General features: G+C 43.6%; 1 protein-coding gene across 4 annotated transcripts in view; it reads right to left on the bottom strand.

Moving 5' to 3' along the window:
* The window catches only part of RGL3 (ral guanine nucleotide dissociation stimulator like 3), a 55,244-nt gene extending 32,995 nt beyond the window's left edge, over positions 1-22,249 (bottom strand). Inside the window, exons 1-5 of one of the 4 annotated variants that reach the window (XM_040415001.1) lie at positions 22,158-22,249; positions 17,748-17,873; positions 4,082-4,180; positions 1,492-1,688; positions 420-494 (exon numbers count right to left, since the gene is read on the bottom strand). In XM_040415001.1, coding sequence (XP_040270935.1) covers positions 420-494; positions 1,492-1,688; positions 4,082-4,180; positions 17,748-17,864 — 488 coding nt within the window. In that variant the 5' untranslated portion in view covers positions 17,865-17,873; positions 22,158-22,249. The other 3 variants (XM_040415000.1, XM_040415003.1, XM_040415002.1) reach the window with 3 other exon arrangements.
* Positions 22,250-24,169: the final 1,920 nt, after the last annotated feature.

Genomic DNA, 24,169 nt, shown 5'->3' with positions numbered 1-24,169 from the left:
ACTGCGCTCCAGACGAATTATAGGGTGGGCACATCAGGAACCACTGCCTCGTGAACCTGAGGAAGCTCTACCACCCATCCTCCCCAATGGCTGTTTGATGATGCAGCCAAAAAGTCACTAGCTTAGCCAGCTCCATAATTACCATATTCTTTTCCTATAAGCGATTTCTGCCCCCCACCAATTTATTTTCCCATTGGTTTAACTTTTCACCAACTTCAATTTAGAGCTAACCTGAAGGAGTTATGCCTAAAGGGTTTTCAATATGGTAGACTCCTATGGTTTGCATTGGCACTTGTCACTATGACATGTTAGGAGATAATTTGAGGGGGGTTCTCCCTTTAAGAAAACTGACATTTCCAGTAGGGGAAGGTTACTGAAGGTATCGTGGTATGCATATACATGATCTATGTGGCACCGACCTCTGCACAGATGCAGTGTCTGGAACAGGGCTGCCAGGCATTACAGGCTCTTTATCACCAACCTTTTCGAGACGCCTGGAGAAGAAATGGGAGACCTTTCAGAGTTCGGATTACATTGTTAGATACATGGACTCTGGGCTACAAGAGAATATTTGTAAAACAGTTTTTATACATGAACCTCAATTTATCAATCTGACAAGTAGGGGCTAGTGATGGACACCCAGTTACCCCAATTTGGTCAATCTGCCAGCCATTCATTCACTGTGAATCAAAGCCAACTACCAACAAGACCACTGGTTCTGCCCAATTGTATTTATACAAATGGATAGTGTATTGCGCCATCCATTTGACTGATTTGACTTGAATTGTGTGGCTGGATCATGTCAAAGGGAAAAACTTGCTACAAAAACACTAGAAGTAAAATTTGTGGTTTGGACCAGTTGTAGCTAGATTTTTCTCTTCACTTGTGGCAAATACTCAATTTAGTGTCCTGGTTCTTGAAATACCCTTGCCAAGGAAGAGTGGTCTGTTGACCTCTCCCACCATTAGGCTCACAACTTCTCCCCTTGCTAAGCCCATGGTTTCAACAAAAACATATCATGACCTAGAAACCACAAGATGCAGGGTCGGACTGGTCCACCAGGGGCCTAGACAGAATAATGGTCCAGCAGAAAATAGTCTTGTTGGAGGTGACTTTGAAGCCAACCCTTGCCATTTGGGTTGATTCACAAATAAGACCTTATTGATCTTATGTATAGATGGAGGTGGTGGGTTGAGGTTAATTCTGGTGAGCTAAATGAACCCGATTCCCATACTAAGCATGGTGGAGAAGAGGTTGAAGTCATCCATATTTTAGCATCCTAGCTGATGCTTCTGGCTGTGAATTCCCATGGTTATCCTCAGGATGTCACTTAGACATTTACCCAACCTATCCGATGACAGGAAGGATGCAAGAAGTTAAAGTCAGAAGAAAAAAATGGTAGAGGTGAGAGGACTTGAGAGGACATCTCAGGTAAGATAAGAAGGACAAAGAAAATGTCCCAACAAAAAGCATTGTCTTTGTTGTCCCCACCTGTCTAGTAGAAGCTCCAGGACCTTTTCAGGTGAGGTAAAGGCACGGTAGGTGCTCAAGAAGGTGGGCACATACCCAGTATCACTTCCCTGATACTCCACCAGGAGGTTCTCCACCAGCTTCTCCAGAGTCCCAGCACGGAGGCTGCGGACCTTACACGTCTTATAATGGACATAACCAGGAGATGATGCGACGGCCTGAGGGCAATGGGAGTAGGTTAAACGAAGTAGGAGGTGAGCCAAGAGGTCAAGGATAAGAGGGAAAATAGAAAAGCCAGAAAAGAGGCTGAGGTCTTCATATTTTGCATGGTTTCTCTTCAATAATGCTTGCTCATGACCCTCAAGACCCTAACTAGCATTTGTGGGTTCTCTGACATGTAATACATTTTTTGTCTGTAAGGTTCTAGTTGTAAAGAAGGGGGCAAAAACTTATTATGAAAAACGTTAGAGAGACCTAAGTCTTCCAGCCCTCTAAGAAACTGTAAGCAAGTAGATCAGCTTCATAGGACATTGCTCAGATGATGTAATCAGAAGGTGGCAGGTCTTTATCATAGGTCCCAGGTACTTGCTGACACCTTGATTTAAATGGAGCCCGTCCTGTATATAGTGAACATTCAGCAAGGGAAAGGGATGCACGGACGCTTTACAGATTTTAGACTCTGTGCTCATTGTCGCCCCCTGCTGAGCAATCTACTTTGTCAAGTGGATTAGGGAAAAGGCTGGGACAACTGTTTTTGATTTTAGTACGTCCAAAGAGGGGATAGACTGAAACAGTGCCACACCTGTCTATGGATAGTTTCTGGTATTGCAGCTCAGCTCCACTGAAGTGAATTGTGCTGAGCTGCAATACCACACACAACCTGTGGGCAGGTGTGGCACTGTTTTTGGAAAAAAGAAGCCATGTTTTTTTCTAATCCTCTAAAAAGTATGATTCTCTAGCCCAACAAGTGAGTTTTCCATATTCTTCTATGACCATCTGATAATAAAGAATATCTGATAATCTGGTCCCTTTCAGGTCACACTAATGCCAGATTTGAATGTACCATGTACCAGTATATAATTTTAATTGTAGGTGGAGAGCCCTAATAAATGACCCAAATATTCCCGTAATTGCCAGTTCTCTATGACGTCTGGGTCATGTAAGAGTCAGGGGGCTCCCCCAGATCTGGCACATTTGGTTTACACGTCAGGCCAAACAGCTGGATCTCCACCAGAGGCCGCAGGTCGCTGCCATCCATCACAGGATGTTTTTTTAAAGTAGAGATAAAAATCACGAGCGCTGAGGACAGATGTGATGACAGGATAATGAAAGGTGAGGGGCGCCATCACACCTGGGAGTCTGACATCATATTACAGTCTTCTGTGTGTGGTGTGCAGATTCAGAGTAGAAAAGGAAACAGTCAGCAGGATAACAGCAAGTCAGAAAAGTGTACAGGCAGGATATACATAAAGCCATGGGTACAGAAAGGATATACATGAAATGTATACAGAGACAGGCAGGACGTACATGAATCATAATGGAGACAGGTCGCTATATACGGATTATAAAGGGGTATAGGCCAATATACGGTATAAAAAAAATATACAGGGGTACAGGCCAAAAATATTCTGGGGTACAAGATGATATGTATTAAATATAAAGGAGTACAAGCCACATATACATGAATTACAAAGGGGTACAGGACGAAATATCTGAATTATAAAGGGGTACAGACGAATATACACTATATAAAATATAAAGGGGTACAGGCCAATATCCATGAATTATATTGGGGTACAGGCTGATATATGTGAATTATAAAGGGCTGCAGATCACATATACATGAACTATATAGGGGTACAGGCCGATATACATAAACTATATAGGGGTACAGGCCGATATACATGAACTATATAGGGGTACAGGCCGATATACATAAACTATATAGGGGTACAGGCCGATATACATGTATTATATAGGGGTACAGGCCGATATACATTAACTCTATAGGGGTACAGGCCGATATACATGAACTCTATAGGGGTACAGGCCGATATACATTAACTCTATAGGGGTACAGGCCGATATACATTAACTATATAAAGAGGTACAGGCCGATATACATGTATTATATTGGGGTACAGGCTGATGTATGTGAATTATAAAGGGGTACAGGTGAATATACACTATATAAAATATAAAGGGGTACAGGCCAATATCCATGAATTATATAGGGGTACAGGCTGATGTATGTGAATTATAAAGGGGCACAGGCAGTATACATTATGCATGATATTTTGGGGTGCAGACCAGATCCATGTGAAAAATAAAAGGGATACAATAGAACATAATCCGAATAGGTATAATAGGTACATGTGTATTATAAAGGGGCACATGTATGATGCCCATGAGCGAAAGGCAGAGTATACAGGAACTATAGAGGGGTGCAAGCGGGCTACAACTCGATACACAATAAAGGGTGGATTATTATAGGGTCCATGCAGGATATACATGAACATTAAAGGGGTACATAGAGCAGAAACAAAAAGAAGCGTTGGGAGCAGGGGAAACGGCAGAGAGTGGGTGACGTGACCACCTCCCCCCTTATTACCAGGAAGTCTCCGGAGGGGCTCTCCGTCCTCACTCTCCTCAGGGTCACTCCATAGATTGCTCCGTCTTCCACCTCCTCCCCCCATTCCTGCAGAGGATTCTGAGAAGAGAAGAGAACAAGTTCAGGGTGAACCTACTAACTGTACGCCCCGTTACTGTAAGGGCCTTGCTCTCGCCTGGCGATGAAACGGTTAATTCTCCTCATCTTTCCAAATCTAAAGTCACTTGTCCGGTTTGGCCAGGTCCCCTTCCTCCGCCCTATTAACTCACCAGACCCAGATACATGAACCAAATTACATATTAGAGCAGCCAGCCCTGGCCTGTTCCAGCCTCTACGCCCCATATACTCTCATGTTTTCACCTGTCAATATGGCCCCAAGTCCCTCGTTCCTCCACTAACTCCATAGGCCTTATGGAAGTGGCCTGTGAGGAGGAATGGGGGAGTCTGGACCCCCCTAAAAAAGTCATTGGTGTGGATGGGTGATAAGAAATGATGTTTGTGGCAGAAGCCTCGTCAGATTTCCATCTCTGTAAATTGTCACCTATAACACAATGGCTTCTGCCATGTAATACTTCATTTGCCCTGTGGTGGCGCTGAAGGGAAATTGAACACTTGCTTCCTCCGGGTTCCTTCAGAGGTTACAGCTGACTGTCGGGAGTCTCGGCAGCAGGACACCCTGTGCATTGTCCAGAGTGGGTAACCGCGTGCCTCATACCTCAGAGATTTCACTAGCTATATTCTCATATCTACAAACCGATGAGGATACATCATGACAATAACATCGCCGATCGTAGGGAATCACTTATAGATCATGTATTGTATGACAGGGTCACTTACATAACACCCCTAAGGTATTAAAGCAGATGTCTATGTCCAACCCCAATTATGGTGGGCAGCATGGTGGCTCGGTGGTTAGCACTGGCACCTTGCAGCTCCAATCCAAGGACAACGTACGTTCTCCCCGTGTTTTGGGGGGTTTCCTCCCACACAATACACACTGATAGAGAACTTTAGGCTACTTTCACACTAGCGTTCGGAGCGGGTCCGTCTGATGTTTCATCAGACGGATCCGCTCCGATAATGCAGACGTTTGCATCCGTTCAGAACGGATCCGTCTGCATTATAACTTAGAAAAATTTCTAAGTGTGAAAGTAGCCTGAACGGATCCGTCCAGACTTTACATTGTAAGTCAATAGGGGACGGATCATCTTGAAGATTGAGCCATATTGTGTCATCTTCAAACGGATCCGTCCCCATTGACTTACATTGTAAGTCTGGACGGATCCGCTCGCCTCCGCACGGCCAGGCGGACACCCGAACGCTGCAAGCAGCGTTCAGGTGTCCGCTCACTGAGCGGAGCGGAGGCTGAACGCTGGCAGGCGGATGCATTCTGAGCGGATCCGCCTCCACTGAGAATGCATTGGGGCTGGACGGCTGCGTTCGGGGCCGCTCGTGAGCCCCTTCAAACGGAGCTCACGAGCGGACACCTGAACGCAGGTGTGAAAGTGTGAGCTCCACTGGAGACATTAATGTCTGTAAAGCGCTGCGGAATATGTCAGCGCTATATACGTGATTAAAATAAATACATCTAAATAATGGAGTCCATTACATTACTTATCCTGTACTGATCCTGAGTTACATCCTGTATTATACTCCAGAGCTGCACTCACTATTCTGCTGGTGGAGTCACTGTGTACATACATTACTTATCCTGTACTGATCCTGAGTTCCATCCTGTATTATACTCCAGAGCTGCACTCACTATTCTGCTGGTGGAGTCACTGTGTACATCACATTACTTATCCTGTACTGATCCTGAGTTACATCCTGTATTATACTCCAGAGCTGCACTCACTATTCTGCTGGTGCAGTCACTGTGTACATACATTACACTACTTATCCTGTACTGATCCTGAGTTACATCCTGTATTATACTCCAGAGCTGCACTCACTATTCTGCTGGTGCAGTCACTGTGTACATACATTATTTATCCTGTACTGATCCTGAGTGCCATCCTGTATTATACTCCAGAGCTGCAGTCATTATTCTGCTGATTGGAGTCAATGTGTACATACATTACTTATCCTGTACTGATCCTGAGTTACATCCTGTATTATACTCTAGAGCTGCACTCACTATTCTGCTGGTGCAGTCACTGTGTACATACATTACTTATCCTGTACTGATCCTGAGTTACATCCTGTATTATACTCCAGAGCTGCACTCATTATTCTGCTGGTGGAGTCACTGTGTACATACATTACTTATCCTGTACTGATCCTGAGTTACATCCTGTATTATACTCCAGAGCTGCACTCACCATTCTGCTGGTGAAGTCACTGTGTACATACATTACTTATCCTGTACTGATCCTGAGTTACATCCTGTATTATACTCCAGAGCTGCATTCGCTATTCTGCTGGGAGTCACTGTATACATACATTACATTACCTATCCTGTACTGATCCTGAGTTAAATCCTGTATTATACTCCAGAGCTGCACTCACTATTCTGCTGGTGCAGTCACTGTGTACATACATTATTTATCCTGTACTGATCCTGAGCTACATCCTGTATTATACTCCAGAGCTGCAGTCATTATTCTGCTGATTGGAGTCAATGTGTACATACATTACTTATCCTGTACTGATCCTGAGTTACATCCTGTATTATACTCTAGAGCTGCACTCACTATTCTGCTGGTGCAGTCACTGTGTACATACATTACTTATCCTGTACTGATCCTGAGTTACATCCTGTATTATACTCCAGAGCTGCACTCATTATTCTGCTGGTGGAGTCACTGTGTACATACATTACCTATCCTGTACTGATCCTGAGTTACATCCTGTATTATACTCCAGAGCTGCACTCACCATTCTGCTGGTGAAGTCACTGTGTACATACATTACATTACTTATCCTGTACAGATCCTGAGTTACATCCTGTATTATACTCCAGAGCTGCACTCACTATTCTGCTGGTACAGTCACTGTATACATACATTACATTACTTATCCTGTACTGATCCTGAGTTACATCCTGTATTATACTCCAGAGCTGCACTCACTATTCTGCTGGTGCAGTCACTGTGTACATACATTATTTATCCTGTACTGATCCTGAGCTACATCCTGTATTATACTCCAGAGCTGCAGTCATTATTCTGCTGATTGGAGTCAATGTGTACATACATTACTTATCCTGTACTGATCCTGAGTTACATCCTGTATTATACTCTAGAGCTGCACTCACTATTCTGCTGGTGCAGTCACTGTGTACATACATTACTTATCCTGTACTGATCCTGAGTTACATCCTGTATTATACTCCAGAGCTGCACTCATTATTCTGCTGGTGGAGTCACTGTGTACATACATTACCTATGCTGTACTGATCCTGAGTTACATCCTGTATTATACTCCAGAGCTGCACTCACCATTCTGCTGGTGAAGTCACTGTGTACATACATTACTTATCCTGTACTGATCCTGAGTTACATCCTGTATTATACTCCAGAGCTGCATTCGCTATTCTGCTGGGAGTCACTGTATACATACATTACATTACTTATCCTGTACTGATCCTGAGTTAAATCCTGTATTATACTCCAGAGCTGCACTCACTATTCTGCTGGTGCAGTCACTGTGTACATACATTATTTATCCTGTACTGATCCTGAGCTACATCCTGTCTTATACTCCAGAGCTGCACTCACTATTCTGCTGGTGCAGTCACTGTGTACATACATTACTTATCCTGTACTGATCCTGAGTTACATCCTGTCTTATACTCCAGAGCTGCACTCACCATTCTGCTGGTGAAGTCACTGTGTACATACATTACTTATCCTGTACTGATCCTGAGTTACATCCTGTATTATACTCCAGAGCTGCATTCGCTATTCTGCTGGGAGTCACTGTATACATACATTACTTATCCTGTACTGATCCTGAGTTACATCCTGTATTATACTCCAGAGCTGCACTCACCATTCTGCTGGTGAAGTCACTGTGTACATACATTACTTATCCTGTACTGATCCTGAGTTACATCCTGTATTATACTCCAGAACTGCATTCGCTATTCTGCTGGGAGTCACTGTATACATACATTACATTACTTATCCTGTACTGATCCTGAGTTAAATCCTGTATTATACTCCAGAGCTGCACTCACCATTCTGCTGGTGCAGTCACTGTGTACATACATTACTTATCCTGTACTGATCCTGAGTTACATCCTGTATTATACTCCAGAGCTGCACTCACTATTCTGCTGGTGCAGTCACTATGTACACACATTACATTACTTATCCTGTACTGATCCTGAGTTACATCCTGTCTTATACTCCAGAGCTGCACTCACCATTCTGCTGGTGAAGTCACTGTGTACATACATTACTTATCCTGTACTGATCCTGAGTTACATCCTGTATTATACTCCAGAGCTGCATTCGCTATTCTGCTGGGAGTCACTGTATACATACATTACATTACTTATCCTGTACTGATCCTGAGTTAAATCCTGTATTATACTCCAGAGCTGCACTCACCATTCTGCTGGTGCAGTCACTGTGTACATACATTACTTATCCTGTACTGATCCTGAGTTACATCCTGTATTATACTCCAGAGCTGCACTCATTATTCTGCTGGTGGAGTCACTGTGTACATACATTACCTATCCTGTACTGATCCTGAGTTACATCCTGTATTATACTCCAGAGCTGCACTCACCATTCTGCTGGTGCAGTCACTGTGTACATACATTACTTATCCTGTACTGATCCTGAGTTACATCCTGTATTATACTTCAGAGCTGCACTCACTATTCTGTTGATGGAATGATCCTACACACACATTACATTACTTACACTGAGTCTGCATTAAACTCCATTAGGCTGCGTTCACACGGGCGAGATTTCCGCGCGGGTGCAATGCGGTAGGTGAACGCATTGCACCCGCACTGAATCTGGACCTATTCATTTCAATGGAGCTGTTCAGATGAGCGATGATTTTCACGCATCACTTATGCGTTGCGTGAAAATCGCAGCATGCTCTATATTCTGCGTTTTTCACGCAACGCAGGCCCCATAGAAGTGAATGGGGTTGCGTGAAAATCGCATGCATCCGCAAGCAAGTGCGGATGCGGTGCGATTTTCACGCACGGTTGCTAGGTGACTGTCTATACACTGTATTATTTTCCCTTATAACATGGTTATAAGGGAAAATAATAGCATTCTGAATACAGAATGCTTAGTAGAAGGTCAATTGAGGGTTAAAAAATAAAAAAAATTAACTCACCTTGTCCTCTTGTTCGCGTAGTTCTCCCGGTCTTTAGTTCTTTAAAAAGATGAACTATGGGCTAAAGGACCATGTGATTGGAGCATGTGATCTTACGTCATCAAAGGTCCTTTAGCCCATAGTTCATCTTTTGAGAAGTAAAGAAGAGACCGGGACTTACGCGAACAAACGGAGAAGGTGAGTTAATTTTTTTTATTTTTTTTAACCCTCAACTGATCACTTACTATGCATTCTGTTTTCAGAATGCTATTATTTTCCCTTATAACCATGTTATAAGGGAAAATAATAACATCTACACAACACCGAACCCAAACCTGAACTTCTGTGAAGAAGTTCGGGTCTGGGTACCACAGTCGGTTTTTTATCACGCGCGTGCAAAACACATTGCACACGCACGATAAAAACTGAACAACGGAACGCAATCGCAGTCAAAACTGACTGCAATTGCATTCCTACTCGCGCGGGTTTGCCGCAACACACCGGGACGCATCCGGAACTAATCCGGACACGCTCGTGTGAACCCAGCCTTATAGTCCAATTCTGCAAATTTGTTGCCAGACTCACCCCCTTTAGGCCTCTTTCACACGAGCGTGACGGATTGGCTCCGGATGCGTTCAGGGTGCGTTCAGTGAAACTCGCACCATTTTGCAAGCAAGTTCAGTCAGTTTTGTCTGCAATTGCGTTCAGTTGTTCAGTTTTTCACAGGCGGGTTCAATGCGCTTTGATGCGTTTTTCACGCGCGTGATAAAAAACTGAAGGTTTACAAACAACATCTCCTAGCAACCATCAGTGAAAAATGCATTGCATCTGCACTTGCTTCCGGATGCAATGAGTTTTTCACTGAAGCCCATTCACTTCTATGGGGCCAGAAAAACCCAGAATATAGAACATGCTGCGTTTTTCACGCAACGCAGAAGTGATGCATGAAAAAAAGCGCTCATGTACACAGACCCATTGAAATGAATGGGTCAGGATTCAGTGCGGGTGCTATGCGTTAACGTCATGCATTGCACCCGTGCGGAAAACTCACTCGTGTGAAAGGGGCCTAAGGCCTCTTTCACACGGGCATTGCGGGAAAATGTGCGGGTGCGTTGCGGGAACACGCACGATTTCTCTGCGCGAGTGCAAAACATTGTAATGCGTTTTGCACTCGCGTGAGAAAAATTGGCATGTTCGGTACCCAAACCCGAACTTCTTCACAGAGGTTCGGGCTTGGGATCGGTGTTCTGTAGATTGTATTATTTTCCCTTATAACATGGTTATAAGGGAAAATAATAGCATTCTGAATACAGAATGCATAGTAAAACATCGCTGGAGGGGTTAAAAAAATAAATACAAATTCTCGTCTGTCTCCTTCTTTGCTGAACAGGACCTGTGGTGAGCATTCATTGCAGGAACAGGACCTGTGGTGACGTCACATCGGTCATCACATGATCCTTCACCATGGTAAAAGATCATGTGATGGACCATGTGATGACTGGAGTGACGTCACCACAGGTCCTGTTCCTGCAATGAATGCTCACCACAGGTCCTGTTCAGCAAAGAAGGAGACAGACGAGAAGCCGGCAGCGCGATCAAGTGGACTAAGGTGAGTTAAATTTTTTTTATTTTTTTTTTAACCCCTCCAGCGATGTTTTACTAAGCATTCTGTATTCAGAATGCTATTATTTTCCCTTATAACCATGCTTGCTTGCGGATGCTTGCGATTTTCACGCAACCCTATTCACTTCTATGGGGTCTGCGTCGCGTGAAAAACGCAGATTATAGAGCATGCTGCGATTTTCACGCAACGCACAAGTGATGCGTGAAAATCACCGCTCATGTGAACAGCCCCATAGAAATTAATGGGTCGGTATTCAGTGCGGGTGCAATGCGTTCAACTCACGCATCGCATTCGCGCGGAATACTCACCCGTGTGAAAGGGGCCTTACAGTTTAGCTGAGCTTTTATAAAGCAGAGGCACATTTTTTTTTTTCTACATCAGATCATAGTCTAATGTAAGCGAATGATTGGAGATTTCAGCTCTGCAGAATTGTGGACTATAGTACCAACTATAAGGCCCCTTTCATACGGGCGAGAATTCAGCGCGGGTGCAATGCGTTAGGTGAACGCATTGCACCCGCACTGAATCCGGACCCATTCACTTCTATGGGGCTGTGCACATGAGCAGTGATTTTCACACATCACTTGTGCGTTGAGTGAAAATCGCAGCATGCTCTATATTGTGCGTTTTTCACGCAACACAGGCCCCATACAAGTGAATGGGGCTGAGTGAAAATCGCAAGCACCCGCAAGCAAGTGCGGATGCGGTGCGATTTTCACCCATGGTTGCTAGGTGACGATCGGGATGGGGACCCGATCTTTATTATTTTCCGTTATAACATGGTTATAAGGGAAAATAATAGCATTCTGAATACAGAATGCATAGTACAATAGGGCTGGAGGGGTTAAAAAAATAATAATTTAACTCACCTCATCCACTTGTTCGCGAAGCCGGCATCTCTTCTGTCTTCTTCTTTGATGATCTGTGAGGAAAAGGACCTGTGGTGACGTCACTGCGCTCATCACATGGTGATGGACCATGTGATGAGCGCAGTGATGTCACCAAAGGTCCTTTTCTCCCAGGTCCTCAAAGAAGAAGAAAGAAGACAAGCCGGCCTGCGCGAACAAGTGGATGAGGTGAGTTTAATTTTACATTTTTAACCCCTCCAGCCCTATTGTACTATGCATTCTCTATTAAGAATGCTGTTATTTTCCCTTATAACCATATTATAAGGGAAAATAATAAAATCTACACAACACCGATCCCAAACACAAACCCGAACTTCTGTGAAGAAATCCGGGTTCGGGTCTGGGTACAAAACATGCCGATTTTTCTCACGCGCGTGCAAAACGCATTAAAACCCGCACCCGCATCCTATCCGGCCCTCACACGCGACGCCCGTGTGAAAGAGGCCTAAGTCTGGATCAGGCTATGCATACATAGCTGATAGCCGAACAGGTAGCTTAGCTTGATCAACTGACAACTATGTCTCCAGACCCCTCAGTACACATGCAGTCAGCGTCCCCCCGTGGTCACCTGGATTCTGGTGCCTGGGGGACCCTTGGTCACACGACATTAGCATGATAAGATTTTGCACTGGGGCACAGGAGCTTCAAGTTACAGCACTGCTGGCATGACTTTCCACATGAAGGTGGGTGAAGTTTAAAGCAGCCCAAAACTGCAAGTGGCTGCCTGTTTAACCCTTTAGGCGTATTATATCAGTGCTCTTATGTTAAGGGGCACTTTAAAGGGATTGTCCCCATTAAGACAACATATGCCCTATCCACAGGAGAGAGGATAAGTGTCTCATCACTGGGGCCCCCACCGATCACAAGAATGGGGGCCTGTGTTCCCCTGTTTGAATGGCGCGGCAGTCACGCCTGTGCTCTGCTGCTTCATTCAGCTCTATGGGGCTCCTAGAGATAGCAGAGCACTTCTACTATCATAAGCAACCTCCTTACAAGGATCCAGTAGACCCCAGGTCTGTGGGGGTTGGCTCCTTGGCTCCACTAAGGCCATACAAGGTAGTGGAAGGGTCTTACTTGGTCAGTTTTGTGGACCTAAGTGGGTTCCTCCACTGTACAGTCACCAAAAAGGGGGTTACACCAATATTTTTTACTCCATGTGGGGACACAGGGTCTCCCCTGTCCCATGATGGGATGTTATGGCCTGAAGGAGCATCAGAATGTGGCCCCATATAGATTATGGCTGTGGAGCCCACTCTCTTCCATGTATGCCCCAAACTAGAGTAATGAAGAAAAGGTCTATACGTGGCTCTGTTATCGACAACTTTCCAGGACGAGATTCAAAAATTTCCTTGGCCGGGCAATCATTCATCTGACCTCACCTTAGGTCTGCACCATGTTTAGAGAGCTAGCTCTAAGGACCACTGTCTATTCATACACAACATCAGAGTAATAAAACGGGAGACTGTACCATAGTGATCTCTTTGCCAATGGCACGGGTGGGCTTCAACCCGGGGGATTGTTCTTCGTCCGACATTTGGGTCCTCGATGTCTTCTTTTTGGACACTAAGTCACAACAAGACCTTTAACGTGTAGGAATATGGGGTCACCTGCTGCGCTGGAGCCATCCTGGCAGTACAAGGAAGGGGTAGGAGGAGGAGATATGTGACCAGAAGAGACCGGTCAAAAGAGCTGACAGGTCAAAAGCAAAACCACACCAACTAGATAGTGTTTCCACTGTTCCTCTGTATTCCAAAAAGGAATCCCATGGGAATTTTTCACTGATCCCACACAACGTTATATTCCACTATTGACTCTTCTTACCGGAGATGTCACCAATCCTAAATCCAGAAGAAGGTACCTAGGAGAAGACACAAACGATCCCAGCATCTCCATATTTAACCCGTGTTTATAGCCTTAGACTTGTGTCACCTTTGATACTTTGTGGTTTTCTTCAAGTCTATTTTCTCCTTAGTGTCACTTGCTTCTTATCTTCTCTACTCCGTCGCGTTGACTTTTTGTGCTCTCGTTTGTTCTTTTTCTGTCTTCTGACTTCTCTCCAGTTATCCAGATAGCACTAGCCTTCCAACCTTGGCAATGCCTCCAGCAGGAACTTTCTATAGAACATTTTCCTGCCCCGCTGCCCTTGACGTCCCCTCTCTCCTTCGCCTTGTTAGTCAGCCTTGTTGTGGAAAGTTTCTTTTGAAATCCTCAGACTGATATCATCGAGGGATTAAATCCCAGCCCTCCAGAGAAAGAGCGAAGGGAGGAGAGTTGGGAGGAGAGACCTGGGAAGTTGGGAGGAGGGAGCAGAGGAGAACATAGGGGTAGTAGATAAGGAACAGAGGAAAAGACAGGGTGTAGACAATGCTGGGGGAAGAGAGGAGCTGGATGTGGACAGGAGAACTTGGGGTATTACAGGAGGGTATAGGAGGAGGACAGAGGAGACCAGGAAGGAGCAGAGGAGGACACTGCTGCACTCAGATGACAAAGTTCACTGCAAGGTTACAGAGTTCTTGTCGAATAGTTAACTCTGACGGCTAAAGAGATTTAATACGGGGGAGGGTGCGGGCACTCTCATAATAATAATAACCTATTATGTACGTGTAAAGAAATCCCACATATCTATATACAAGACATTCCTGTAATCTGGAATCCAGAAATCCTATACAGGGAGTGCAGAATTATTAGGCAAATTGTATTTTTGAGGATTAATTTTATTATTGAACAACAACCATGTTCTCAATGAACCCAAAAAACTCATTAATATCAAAGCTGAATATTTTTGGAAGTAGTTTTTAGTTTGTTTTTAGTTTTAGCTATTTTAGGGGGATATCTGTGTGTGCAGGTGACTATTACTGTGCATAATTATTAGGCAACTTAACAAAAAACAAATATATACCCATTTCAATTGTTTATTTTTACCAGTGAAACCAATATAACATCTCAACATTCACAAATATACATTTCTGACATTCAAAAACAAAACAAAAACAAATCAGTGACCAATATAGCCACCTTTCTTTGCAAGGACACTCAAAAGCCTGCCATCCATGGATTCTGTCAGTGTTTTGATCTGTTCACCATCAACATTGCGTGCAGCAGCAACCACAGCCTCCCAGACACTGTTCAGAGAGGTGTACTGTTTTCCCTCCTTGTAAATCTCACATTTGATGATGGACAACAGGTTCTCAATGGGGTTCAGATCAGGTGAACAAGGAGGCCATGTCATTAGATTTTCTTCTTTTATACCCTTTCTTGCCAGCCACGCTGTGGAGTACTTGGACGCGTGTGATGGAGCATTGTCCTGCATGAAAGTCATGTTTTTCTTGAAGGATGCAGACTTCTTCCTGTACCACTGCTTGAAGAAGGTGTCTTCCAGAAACTGGCAGTAGGACTGGGAGTTGAGCTTGACTCCATCCTCAACCCGAAAAGGCCCCACAAGCTCATCTTTGATGATACCAGCCCAAACCAGTACTCCACCTCCACCTTGCTGGCGTCTGAGTCGGACTGGAGCTCTCTGCCCTTTACCAATCCAGCCACGGGCCCATCCATCTGGCCCATCAATACTCACTCTCATTTCATCAGTCCATAAAACCTTAGAAAAATCAGTCTTGAGATATTTCTTGGCCCAGTCTTGACGTTTCAGCTTGTGTGTCTTGTTCAGTGGTGGTCGTCTTTCAGCCTTTTTTACCTTGGCCATGTCTCTGAGTATTGCACACCTTGTGCTTTTGGGCACTCCAGTGATGTTGCAGTTCTGAAATATGGCCAAACTGGTGGCAAGTGGCATCTTGGCAGCTGCACGCTTGACTTTTCTCAGTTCATGGGCAGTTATTTTGCGCCTTGGTTTTTCCACACGCTTCTTGCGACCCTGTTGACTATTTTGAATGAAACGCTTGATTGTTCGATGATCACGCTTCAGAAGCTTTGCAATTTTAAGAGTGCTGCATCCCTCTGCAAGATATCTCACTATTTTTGACTTTTCTGAGCCTGTCAAGTCCTTCTTTTGACCCATTTTGCCAAAGGAAAGGAAGTTGCCTAATAATTATGTACACCTGATATAGGGTGTTGATGTCATTAGACCACATCCCTTCTCATTACAGAGATGCACATCACCTAATATGCTTAATTGGTAGTAGGCTTTCGAGCCTATACAGCTTGGAGTAAGACAACATGCATAAAGAGGATGATGTGGTCAAAATACTCATTTGCCTAATAATTCTGCACGCAGTGTATATATATATTGTATATACAGTAAAAAGTCTGCCTAGTATAGTCTAGAAAGTCTCTATATTATATCTGAGTATATAGAAATCCCACATATATATTTACAGTGAAATTCCTTTAATCTGGCATCCAGTAGTTCAGAAAGTCTATGTATTATATATGCCTGTATAGAAATCCCACATATGTACACACAGTAAAATTCCTTTAATCCAGGATCCAACGATCCAGAAAATCTGTATATTATATATGTCTGTATAGAAATGTGACACATGTATACACTGCAAAAATCCCTTTAATCTGGGAACCAACAGGCCAGAAAGTCTACATATTATCTATGTTATTATAAAAAATACCGCATATGTGTATGATGAAATTTCTTTAATCCAGGAACTAACAGTCCAGAAACTCTGTATATTATATATATGCAGTAAAACATTTCAGAAAGTCTGCATCTCACAGCTCAGTCTATAGAAATCCTATCTATCACAGTAAAATTCCTTCAGTCAGGCATCCAATATTCCAGAAAGTCTTTATATTATATCTGAGTGTATAGAAATCCTCTATATTAGAGATGCTCAACCTGCGGGGCCCCCAGCTATAGAAAAACTACAACTCCCAGCATACCTGGACAGCCTACAGCTATTAGGGCATGCTGGGAGTTGTCGTTTTGCAACAGCTGGGGGCCCGCAGGTTGATCATACCTGCTATCTATCTATCTATCTTTACAGTGAAATTCCTTCAGTCAGGCATCCAGTAGTCCAGAAAAGTTTAAGTATATTATGTATGTTTTCATGTCTGAAAGAACATATATACCGGTACATATACTGAAATTCCTGGCATGTAATAACCCAGAAAGTCTGTATATCTGAGTATATAGAATTTCCACATAGGTATATATATACAGTTAAAATCCTTTAATCTGGCAACTAATAATCCAGAAATCATGAGCTTCCCATGTTATGTTATGATATGGGCTAAATCCACCAGAGGGGGCGCTGCTCTCAAGTTCTGGCTTCTGCTCAGTGTAAAAACCCTAAAAGAGGACGCGCCGCTTCTTCGTGCCGACTGTAACATGATTGATGAGGTCTGAATTTTGCCTTATTTCATGTACACACAAAAGCCTCGTCTCCCTTGTTGTTGCCAAAACACAAAAAATCTAAGCAAAACCAAAGTCATGCTGTGAGGAAATGTACTGTACAGGGAATGACTGGAGGCCAATATCTGCAGCGTTGGGGGTAAGAGGAGGCTCGTGTAAGGAGCAGAGGCGTACATAGAGCTCCCGACACTTAGTAGGGGCCCCCCTGCTCCACACAGTTTCCCCGTATGCGTCCGCCAAACAGCAATGCAGACCACAAAGAATGACTCCATGGATCTCTGACAAATTTAAAAAAAAAAAAAATTTTATTAAGAGGATTTTTTTTTTATTTTTATAAGCCCTCCACTTTCATGTTAGGCCCAGTTCACACATTCTGGTTTGGACAAGGATTTTGGCTGAACTCCTCATCAAAACGTTGTGCATCGAATGCATGTGAATGGGATTTTTGGACCCAAGGACTTCTCCTAGGCTAGGACACTAGATGGGCCTGACAGAAGGTATACAACTGCAGAGAAACTTGAGACTCACCTTGTATCTGGAATCGTCGTCATCGTTTGTGAGGCAGCGATACGCTTGTAAGACAATCCCCCAGCTCATGTCAAGGTCCAAAGACAGACTGCTGCGTGAGCCGGGGTCACCAAACATCTTGGTCTTCTAGAAAGGAGAAAGAGAGAATGACTGCTCATAACTAGAGTCTTTGACTAGGACTCAAGGAAGGCTACTTGGGCATCTAGTGATGGCAACCTTTACCCTCATCCTTCATAATGGTCATCTCCACGCTAGTTTAATAAATCACAGTACATGAGCTCAGTCTTACATCAGGTACCCTCAGATCACTTTTGACTCCTGGTGTCCATATAAATACTAATTTCTGAATCGTGGCCCTCCAGTTTTCCCTATCACAGTCCATGGGCCACCTCTGTTTTCCTCTGTCACCCTCATCTCAAGGACCAATGGCATAAAAATGTTGCATGTTGCGCTTGCGTCCTGTGCCCGCTGCTGTCCCTCAGCCCCGGGTCAGGACTGTCGGCAGTGTCACTTACTCTGCCTCGTCTGTGGATATGCTGGCAGTCTGGACCCGCATGCCCTCCTCTGCCCACCAGTGAAGGCAGCTGCTGCGGTCCAGCATTGCTAGTCCTGCAGCAGACCACAGCCTACGTTTTTTTTGTTAGGCCTCAATGTATTGACTTGAGGGTGTGCACATACCCCAGGCTCCTATAGGGCCAGCTTGACTTTGCTGGGCATTTTAGGCACCTTCCCCTAGGGGAGGCTGCCTGAGCTTTAGGTTCCTAGCTTGCTTGTTACTAGTTTAGGAGGGCTATTTTGTTTGTTTACCGACTGTGCCTGACCTGACCAACGCCAGTTTACCGGATGTGCACAGACTTTGCCTGCCTTGACCTTGGCTAGTGTCCTGACTATGAGTGTTGACTGATCCCGCGCTGCTTTGCACCAGTGTCTTTGATCCCCAGTAGGTCCGCTGCCAATCACATCAGGACTATTTAAAGAGGTAGTGGCCTGGTAGCTCCCCTGCAGCAAAAAACAGATCCCTGTATAGCGGTTAAAGGGTGAATACCAGGGGACTGCCAGGATAACGCCTTAAGGTCTGACCCTAAGTCAAACAGTTGGTGGGCGTTGTGGTTCCACAAGCACTTGTTGGTGCTCGTTGGGTCATCTAATAATATACTTCACATTCAACTTTAGCCTAGAAGGTTCTTCTTTATTTGGTCAAGGATCCACTTGTTTGCTCAAAGGAGTCAACACATTTGTTACCCCATTTTTAGTATGGTCCAGCTTTCTCGTTCATGAACTATAACAGAACGCCTCTGATAAATGCATCCCTCATTCCTACATGTATACAATGAGCAGGCATTGAAAATCACCTGTCTAAAACAGCTTTGATCCTTTGAGGCATGGACTCCAAAAACAGAAGTCCTGTGGTATCTGGAACCAAGATGTTAGCGGCACATCCTGTAAGTTGCTCGGTACAACCTCTAAGGATCGGATGTGTTTGTACACCCCAACACCTTGCTCTCGGACAATATGGAATAGTGATGAGCGGCAGGAGCAATATTTGAATTCACGATATTTGTGCGAATATTCATCATATATTTGCAAATTCGAGATTATTTTCTTGATTGCGAAAATCGTCAATGTAATATGCGCGTATTGCCGGCGTGGGTCACTGTTGCTACATTTTTCAAGCTGCTAGAAGTTTCCTGAGACTGGAGAAAATGGTTGGCACGGCAGAACATAACAATAGCTTTATATGCAGATAGAGTGCTCCGATATATTCGTGACTGCGCAAATCGGCAATTAATGATGCGCATATTTTGGCGCAATACGTGCAACTTCACATTTTAGCAGGTCTGACTACATATTACTGATTGGTGCACTAAGTATTGTTGTGAACTTGTGACATGTCTGTAGCATGTATGTATGGACAGCTACACTATATCACCATCTAACCTACACTATCTCCCACTAACTATCTGTATTATATTTATAAACTAACTAACTAACTAATGTAATTAAACAGTAAAGCACAGAGCACAGCAATGACACTGCTCTCTCTCTCAGAACTCCATAAAACTGTAGAAAATGGCTGCTGGGGAGGTTCTTATATAGTAAGGGGGTAGGCAACTTTCCTATTGGTTGCTAGGGATGTTGCTAAGCTCAGACAAAGACATTGCAGCTTTCCCATTGGCCCACAAGCAAGAAGCAGGGAGGGATCATGGGTTCAGATTAAAAAAAATCTAGAATATTCGAGAATACGAATATATAGCACTATATTCTAAATCTTCGCGAAGTCTCGAAGTGGCGATATTCGCAATTAAAATTCACAATTCGAATATTCGCGCCCAACACTATTATGGAATAACGCTGCCATGAAAGGATGTACTTGTGCAATGGTTAGGTAGGTGGTATATCTCACATCTACGTGATATTAGGACCCAAGGAGAACATAGCCCAGAGCATCACACTGTCTCCACCAGCTTATCTTCTTTCTATACCGTTGTCTTCTCTTCCTGACTCACATGCACCCGGCTGTACGCATGATGTTAATGGGATTGATCAGGCCAGGAGTAGTGTTGAGCGAACTTCTGTTTTAAGTTCGGCGTCTAAAGTTCGGCTTCCGGTTAGCGGAAAATCCCGATATGGATTCCGAATTCCGTTGTGGTCCGTGGTAGCGGAATCAATAATTGGCCGATTATTGATTCCGCTACCACGGACCACAACGGAATTCGGAATCCATATCGGGATTCTCCGCTAACCGGAAGCCGAACTTTAGACGCCGAACTTAAAACAGAAGTTCGCTCAACACTAGCCAGGAGGCCTCCTTCCATTGCTCCATGGTCCAGTTCTGGTGCTCAGGTCCTTTTGGACACTCTGACGGGTCATTACGCTTGCCATTCTCTCTGCTACCATTTTGTAGCACACAATGCCACTTTGCTACACATAATGCTATACTATATGTCCATGTGTATTGCACAAAATGTAATGTTGCGACACACAAAACGGTTTTAATTTTACCGAGCTAGTACTCAAGAAAAAAAATAAATTGAAAGCAGGTTTCCAGTGCTCATGATATGGACTGAGTTTGCTTCACTGATTTCCCAGACGGAAGTATTTCCTGCCTCAGTAGGGCACTCATTATAGAAGCGCCTCATCCTGGACGCTTCCTTTGCCTCTTTCTTGTACAGAAAATAACGACCGCACGACCAATAGAAGATGAATCAGTTTACATAAAGCAGAAAACAAATCTTTGCTTCCCCTCTAAGCAAGACAGAGTTTGTAAAAACACCATATCACACAGAGTATCCTTCAAAAAAAAAAGTTTTTTGTTTTGTAGCAGATGATATTTTGCGACTGTTTTACGTCATTTTACATTTACATTGAATTTTGTACTAAGATATTGCAGTTTTGTGATATTTACATTTTTGTACGTCGCAACAGTAATTTTGTCCTGATTTATGATATTTAGTTTTGTGATTTATATTTTTTCTACTTCACAAAATGAATTTTGTACTAATATATCATATTCTAGCTTTATTATCTTTACATTTCTGTACTTCACAAGATAAAATTTTGTACTAAAAGATTATAGTGTTGTGATATTCATATTTTTGTACATCACAAAATGCATTTTGTACTACACTATTGTATTCACTTTTGTGATATTTACATTTCTGTACTTCACAAAATGAATTTTATGCTAAAACATTGTCCTAAAGCTCCTTCACTTTTCATCGATGGCACACCAATAGGATAATTTATGGGGGTTTGAACTTGCGCTGATGCCATGACCAAAGTGGGTCCAAGTACTAAATAAAGCGACGCGTCCCTAGTGGCATTCGCTCGACATAGCACCACTCCCAAACTGGTGATATCTAGGAAATGTAAAAATACCCGAACATATGCTTTGTTCCAGTCATTGCTGGGATCCCAGTGGTATTCAAAATGTCATAATTGCCTGTGTCCCGGAAGGTTATTTTCCATCGTCGTGCATCAGACAGAACAACATTTTGCACCTTCAGGTGCCATAAAAAGGCTTTTAAGTAAAAAAAAGTGCAAAATCAGGGTGCCGAAGGAAGCTTAAATAAGGTACTAGATACAGATATGGATCTCAACAGACTCACACAGGACACTAAAACCCCAAAACACAATAAAGCATATATATATATATATTTATACTACAGCTAATACATGCAAGATGCCGAAAGGGACAAACACCCTACCACATACCCATTTCCTCACCTCATCGCCTCACTTCCCATCACCCGCCAGAATTAGAACAGTCTGCAAAGAAGTTACTATACGTGTCCATGCCAAACGTAGAAGTTGGCAATGTCCCCCCCCCCCCCCCCACTCTTACGCCCCACAGAGATGCAGCTGTGTGAGCCGGTGTATGGAAGGAAATGTAGTTGATGTCCCCGTTACCTTTGATCCCTGTTTTTTTTACTTGTCTCACTTTTCTTTCTCCTTTCCTCCCTCTATCCTACTACGCTGGAAGCCTTCCTCTGACATCCTGCGCTCCCCCCTTGTATGGATTTTGCAGACTCAGGAGAGGGTGGTGTGCAGGGGTGGAATGTCACTTCCTCTGACCCCTCTCATGCTTTTTCCCAGACCACAAAAACAATGGCTGATTTCTGTTGTTTCCAAAAGCGCATATATTATCATAAACTCCACCGAGATCCTATCATTGTGCAGAAAAGAAACTATGAGAATGGTAAATTGCTGATATTCAGCATCTAATTTACTGTAATAGATTGCGATGGGGTAATTAAAGGTTTAGGAGCCGGGTTACTGTAATAAGATGTTACAGGGTAATAAGAGGATCAGGAGCCGGGTTACTGTAATAAGATGTTACAGGGTAATAAGAGGATCAGGAGCCGGGTTATTGTAATAAGATGTTACAGGGTAATAAGAGGATCAGGAGCTGGGTTACTGTAATAAGATGTTACAGGGTAATAAGAGGATCAGGAGCCGGGTTACTGTAATAAGATGTTACAGGGTAATAAGAGGATCAGGAGCCGGGTTACTGTAATAAGATGTTACAGGGGTAATAAGAGGATCAGGGGCCGGGTTACTGTAATAAGATGTTACAGGGGTAATAAGAGGATCAGGAGCCGGGTTACTGTAATAAGATGTTACAGGGGTAATAAGGGGATCAGGAGTCGGGTTACTGTAATAAGATATTACAGGGTAATAAGAGGATCAGGAGCCGGGTCTCTGTAATAAGATGTTACAGGGGTAATAAGAGGATCAGGAGCCGGGTTACTGTAATAAGATGTTACAGGGTAATAAGAGGATCAGGAGCCGGGTTACTGTAATAAGATGTTACAGGGTAATAAGAGGATCAGGAGCCGGGTTACTGTAATAAGATGTTACAGGGTAATAAGAGGATCAGGAGTCGGGTTACTGTAATAAGATATTACAGGGTAATAAGAGGATCAGGAGCCGGGTTACTGTAATAAGATGTTACTGGGTAATAAGAGGATCAGGAGCCGGGTTACTGTAATAAGATGTTACTGGGTAATAAGAGGATCAGGAGCCGGGTTACTGTAATAAGATGTTACAGGGTAATAAGAGGATCAGGAGCCGGGTTACTGTAATAAGATGTTACAGGGTAATAAGAGGATCAGGAGCCGGGTTACTGTAATAAGATGTTACAGGGTAATAAGAGGATCAGGAGTCGGGTTACTGTAATAAGATATTACAGGGTAATAAGAGGATCAGGAGCCGGGTTACTGTAATAAGATGTTACTGGGTAATAAGAGGATCAGGAGCCGGGTTACTGTAATAAGATGTTACAGGGTAATAAGAGGATCAGGAGCCGGGTTACTGTAATAAGATGTTACAGGGTAATAAGAGGATCAGGAGCCGGGTTACTGTAATAAGATGTTACAGGAGTAATAAGAGGATCAGGAGCCGGGTTACTGTAATAAGATGTTACAGGGTAATAAGATGATCAGGAGCCGGGTTACTGTAATAAGATGTTACAGGAGTAATAAGAGGATCAGGAGCCGGGCTACTGTAATAAGATGTTACAGGGTATTAAAAGGATCAGGAGCCGGGTTACCCTAATAAGATGTTACAGGGTAATAAGAGGATCAGGAGCCGGGTTACTGTAATAAGATGTTACAGGGTAATAAGAGGATCAGGAGCCGTGTTACTGTAATAAGATGTTACAGGGGTAATAAGCGGATCAGGAGCCAGGTTACTGTAATAAGATATTACTGGGGTAATAAGAGGATCAGGATCCAGGTTACTGTATTAAATGTTACAGGGGTAATAAGAGGATCAGGAGCCGGGTTACTGTATTAAATGTTACATGGGTAATAAGAGGATCAGGAGCCAGGTTACTGTAATAAGATGTCACAGGGGTAATAAGAGGATCAGGATCCGGGTTACTGTATTAAATGTTACAGGGGTAATAAGAGGATCAGGGG

The sequence above is a fragment of the Bufo bufo genome, chromosome 1 (genome assembly GCF_905171765.1).
Source record: "Bufo bufo chromosome 1, aBufBuf1.1, whole genome shotgun sequence".
In the NCBI taxonomy this organism is placed as follows: Eukaryota; Metazoa; Chordata; class Amphibia; order Anura; family Bufonidae; genus Bufo; species Bufo bufo.
The sequence above is the reverse complement of the archived record's forward strand: the minus strand, read 5'-3'. Positions and strand labels throughout refer to the sequence as shown.